The 5,036-nt window shown below is 45.9% G+C and overlaps 1 protein-coding gene across 1 annotated transcript; it reads left to right on the top strand.

Moving 5' to 3' along the window:
* Nucleotides 1-208: 208 nt before the first annotated feature.
* Nucleotides 209-4,267, top strand: LOC104270395 (vigilin-like; the record flags this gene model as incomplete). The annotated part of the gene is made up of 8 exons (XM_009864743.1): nucleotides 209-313; nucleotides 575-688; nucleotides 1,010-1,096; nucleotides 1,261-1,392; nucleotides 1,681-1,899; nucleotides 2,726-2,947; nucleotides 3,169-3,387; nucleotides 4,129-4,267. Coding segments are annotated over 8 exons (1,237 nt in total), but the record flags the coding sequence as incomplete, so codon positions are not given.
* Between the last annotated feature and the right edge of the window lie 769 nt (nucleotides 4,268-5,036).

Consider the following 5,036-nt stretch of genomic DNA (forward strand, 5'->3'; position numbering starts at 1 on the left):
ACATGGTTCTCAAGACAATTGTGAGCTTTTTTTCACAGATGTGTTCCTCTATTCCCTTGAATACACGTTCCCTGCCAACCTAGAGTGAATTTTGTCTAGAAGAGAAAAGAGGGACAATGTTGGCAAGTGAATTTTCAGGCAACAAACTGGTAAATAAAAGTACGTGACTCTCCTGCTTAAAACTCAATATAAATTCTATTCTCATCAGGAAAATGAACGCACCAAGGACCTAATCATCGAGCAGAAATTCCATCGGACCATCATTGGGCAAAAGGGTGAGAGGATCCGGGAAATCAGGGAGAAATTCCCAGAGGTAAGGCTTTCTAGGACATGAGGAATGCAGAGGGGATATTTGCTACGTGGGTAGTAGACGCACTGCTGCTGAAATCATAAATTTGGTGGCTCCATGTCTGATATGTATGAGAAAATAGTTCTCTTAGACAGAGGCTGCTAACATGGTTACCCTTTTCCAAATGGAAAAAGGAATGTGTATGATTCCCTTAGCCTTTGTATGTGCCTGACCCAGCAATTCTTGCATTTGCTTGAATTGACTATAAATTACCACCTCCTGCAGGTTATCATCAACTTCCCTGACCCTGCACACAAGAGTGATATCGTCCAACTTAGAGGTCCCAAAAACGAGGTGGAGAAGTGCACCAAGTACATGCAAAAGATGGTGGCAGACCTGGTAAGGGAGATTTCTGTCTCCTGTTCTCTTCTACATGCCTGGGTAACCCTGGAATAAAGCAGAGCAGTACTGACTTGGCTAGGACTGAAGCACCTCAAGATGAGGGAGCTGTGGACACTGTTCTGGCTGGCTGGGGGAAGGGAGGTGATATTTAAGGGCTATAGGGGAAGGTACTTACCTTTGCTTATTCTTGTAAGTCTCTTGTATAGAGAACTTTGAGCCTATATCTTCTTATCAAAAGCTTGTTTATCCAGTTCCTGGGATGGGGCCTCTCTTTCTATGACAGTGGAATCTTCAGTTATCCCTTCCTTTCTCCTTTAGGTTGAAAATAGCTTTTCGATTTCTGTCCCCATCTTCAAACAATTCCACAAGAACATCATAGGTAAAGGAGGTGCCAACATCAAGAAGGTGAGATATCTTCTCTATTGCCAGTTCTCATTATGGTCACTGCTTGAACTAAATCCCACTTGCTTCTCTCTCCTGCTCATTAATGGTGTCAAATATAACTTCCAAGGGCATTTTTCTGACATGAGACACCTCCAAGATTATTTTATTTTTTATGTTTGTGGCAGATCCGTGAAGAAAGCAACACCAAAATTGATCTCCCAGCAGAGAACAGCAACTCGGAGACAATTGTTATCACAGGCAAGAGAGCAAACTGTGAGGCTGCTCGCCACAGAATTCTTGCCATCCAGAAGGAGCTGGTAAGTGAAATGACTGGCCTGTTGCAGATAAGGGACTTGAAAATGTTGCTGGAAGAATAAATGTTTGTTGTCAGGGAGGAGATGACGAACGTGAGTGTCATTCTGTTCTTGACTCTGAAACATAAGTTTGTGGCTGCTTGTGTGTCAGGGGTAGCCAGTCTCAAAGTCTGGTCAGCCATTTCTTACAGCTCTATAAAGCTCCTAGCAACATGAGAGTTAGAGGGTAAGCAGAGTGGGTGCAAACACATTTCTGCAGCTTGACTAACAGCTGTTACTGTCCTCTCTTAGGCCAACATCACGGAGGTGGAGGTCTCTATTCCTTCCAAACTGCACAATTCCCTCATTGGCGCCAAAGGCCGCTTCATCCGCTCCATCATGGAAGAGTGTGGTGGAGTCCACATCCACTTTCCCACTGAGGGCTCTGGTAGTGACACCGTGACCATCAGGGGCCCAGCTCAGGATGTAGAGAAAGCCAAGAAGCAGCTGCTGCACCTGGCAGAGGAGAAGGTGAGCCTTGTCTCATAGGGGAAGGAGCAGATATTTTGGCCAGCTGCTTCTTTTTGGGGGTTGAAGTGATGCGCTTTGCCTGCTGGGAAGCCTGTGGCATCAGGCAGCCTAATCCTCCCTTGAGACATTTGATTACAGTTTGGATGATTAAAAGAAAAGTTGCTTCCATCCTTGTGTCAATGAATTCTTTCCCCAGGGGAGGAATAACTGGCTGTAATGCTTCTCTGCCTAGGCTGGGGACCTACTCAAAGGGTTAAGGCCTCCCTACTCCTATAGTTTTAATGCTGTTGGGTATCTCCATTTCTCTGGAACAGCTTACTCTGTGTATCTCCTCTGCTTTTTTCTTGATCTCTGAATTCCAGCTGCAGTTCTTCCATTTCACTGTATATATCCACATTTGAGAAATTTGAGTTACAAGACTTTGCTCTGAGTTGTGACTGACTGGTCATTTTAATAGCAAGAAAAACGCTTTCTAATACCAGCCTGTGAACATGTTCTCCTGATCAGTTGGTTGCCTCTGCTGCCTGGCTTGCAGCAGTCAGTCAGCAAATTGTTATGCTGGCCTATGTGAGTGCCAAGGCCTTCTCTCCTGGAGAAGTCTTCTCAAATTTTCACCAATGATGCTGAGTGTAGTTAGTTTTTCAGCCCTGAGAACGTCTTTTGGGTAGTATTTTTAGTTTAAGAAATTGCTTACCTTTTTGACTTAGGCAGAATGTTGCATCTACCTTGCTCTTGCAACACTGTGTATGTGGGTACAGGTAATATGCCTACAGCTTGTGCTTATGTGTATTTTCTGTATGTTCCATGGGTATCTGACTCCTTTCAGCAAACGAAGAGTTACACTGTGGACCTCCGTGCAAAGCCAGAGTATCATAAATTCCTTATTGGTAAGGGTGGTGGCAACATCCGCAAGGTGCGTGATAACACTGGGGCCCGCATCATCTTCCCAACCTCTGAGGACAAAGATCAGGAGCTGATTACTATCATGGGAACTGAGGAGGCTGTCAAAGAGGCACAGAAGGAATTGGAGGCCCTCATCAAGAACTTGGTATGAACTACTTTTTCTATTTTCTTCCCTGTCACTGTAACAAGATGTAACAAGTGACTGTGGAGGACCTGCTTGTCTAAAACCCTCTGCTACCTTTCACAGGAGCTCAGGAGGATCCTCCTTGCTGTCACTTGTGGTTGTAAACTGGTTGCTGTTGAGTGCAGCAGACTTGTGCTTATCACCAAGACAGACAGGATTGACTGGCTGTCATCTGTTGGCAGGATAACGTGGTTGAAGACTCCATGGTGGTTGACCCTAAGCATCACCGCCACTTTGTCATCCGGAGAGGGCAAGTTCTGCGTGAGATTGCAGATGAGTATGGTGGTGTGATGGTCAGCTTCCCACGCTCTGGTACCCAAAGCGACAAAGTCACCCTCAAGGGAGCCAAGGACTGTGTGGAGGCAGCCAAGAAGCGCATCCAGGAGATCATTGAGGACCTGGTATGTCACAGGAAAACTGTTTCTTTATACTTCATTGCTTGAGCAGTGCCTTCCTTGAATGTGCTGTACAGCCAAGCTTTATGTGAACAAGTCCCACAGTAGTTCTGGGATTAGGAGCTTTGTTGTTAATATACAGGGTCTGCAGACTTCAGATCGCAGCCTGGGGATTGGCAGCTGGCCCCAAAATGACAATGCTATTTGAAGGAATTGCCTTCTCTGACCATCTTGGTTTTTAGAGGTAGAGTTATGAGTTATGAGTTGGTGTACTTCTAGACATTAGAGCCTTCTTGCGCATCTCTGTACCTGGCCTTGGACAGTGGTTTGTCTCTGGGGTTTCCTGTGCTGTTAGTATTGACTTTTGGAAGCAGCCAAGTGTCAAACCTATCCTCCCTTTCCCTCTCCCTTTTTCCCTTTGCCTTCTCTTCTTCACTTTTTTCTTTCTCCCTTTCCCTTCTTTTCTTCACTTTTTCATTTCTCCTAATGATGCCTCCCCTTCAAGGTAATAGAGAGCTTGAGGTTTGATGTCAGAAGCCTTTAACATCATGGGTTGGAGGCAACCTTCTTTAAATCCTCCTCTAACTTCTCTGAGAAAAGAAAGGTTCTAGGAAAGATTAATTTCTTCCCTTGTCAGCAGCTGTTGTCTTTTCTAACTCCTCTTTGTGGATTTCATCATGCACAAGCATCTTGTTTTCTGGTGTGAAGGAGGCTGCATCACAATAGAGCAACTTTGCTTTCCCGCAGGAAGCTCAAGTGACAATCGAATGCACCATCGCACAAAAGTTCCACCGCTCCATTATGGGCCCCAAAGGATCCCGGATCCAGCAGATCACCCGGGACTATGGTGTCCAGATCAAATTCCCTGACAGGGAGGAGAACCCAGGTATACCCATGGATGCATGTTCGCATGGTAGTTGGGGTGATAAATTAACATGGTGTGGTGCAGCCTACCCTGTAGATGTTCTACTTAAAATCTGTGGAAAACTGACCTTACAGTGTCCTTGACTCTAGGCTTAGCATCAATATTGCCTTCTTGGAAGGAGGGGGTGATTTTAGGAGGTTGAACTGCAGACCTGGGTGTTCTGAATGTGTTTTCAACCACAGAGTGCGGTATGAGTGTGAGGACCTACCCCAGCAAGAAGGGCTCAATAGACTCACTAAGATGTCTGAGCTCTCGTGCTCTCATTGCTAGGCGTACTGAACTCAGCACAGCTGGGGCCTGTTGTGTACTCTGGCCTAGTACCAGCCATCCTCCTCTAAGACCCAGTGCTGTGCTAGTGAACTTCCCTGTTGGGGAAGAAACTGCCAGCCTTACTTATTGCCTCTGCTAACATAGGAATGCAGTCTCTGTTTGTATAGTGCAACTTCAGGTCCTTTCTGTGCGGGCAAAGGCAATACTAATGCTGTGAAGCGAAATGTAGATCAGACTGTCTCCGTGGATATTCTTGTTCTGCTAACTGCAGGCTAGGCCGTGGCAAGCTGCCTATGACCTCCTCCATAGCAGTCTATACACAGAATCACAGAATGTCATGGGTTGGAAGGGACCTCAAAAGATCATCTAGTCCAGCCCCGCTACCACAGCAGGATCACCTGCAGTAGATTGCACAGGAACACATCCACCCGGGTTTTGAATGTCTGCAGAGCAGGAGACT

Source organism: Apaloderma vittatum, unplaced genomic scaffold (assembly GCF_000703405.1).
Source record: "Apaloderma vittatum isolate BGI_N311 unplaced genomic scaffold, ASM70340v1 scaffold41242, whole genome shotgun sequence".
Classification (NCBI taxonomy): domain Eukaryota; kingdom Metazoa; phylum Chordata; class Aves; order Trogoniformes; family Trogonidae; genus Apaloderma; species Apaloderma vittatum.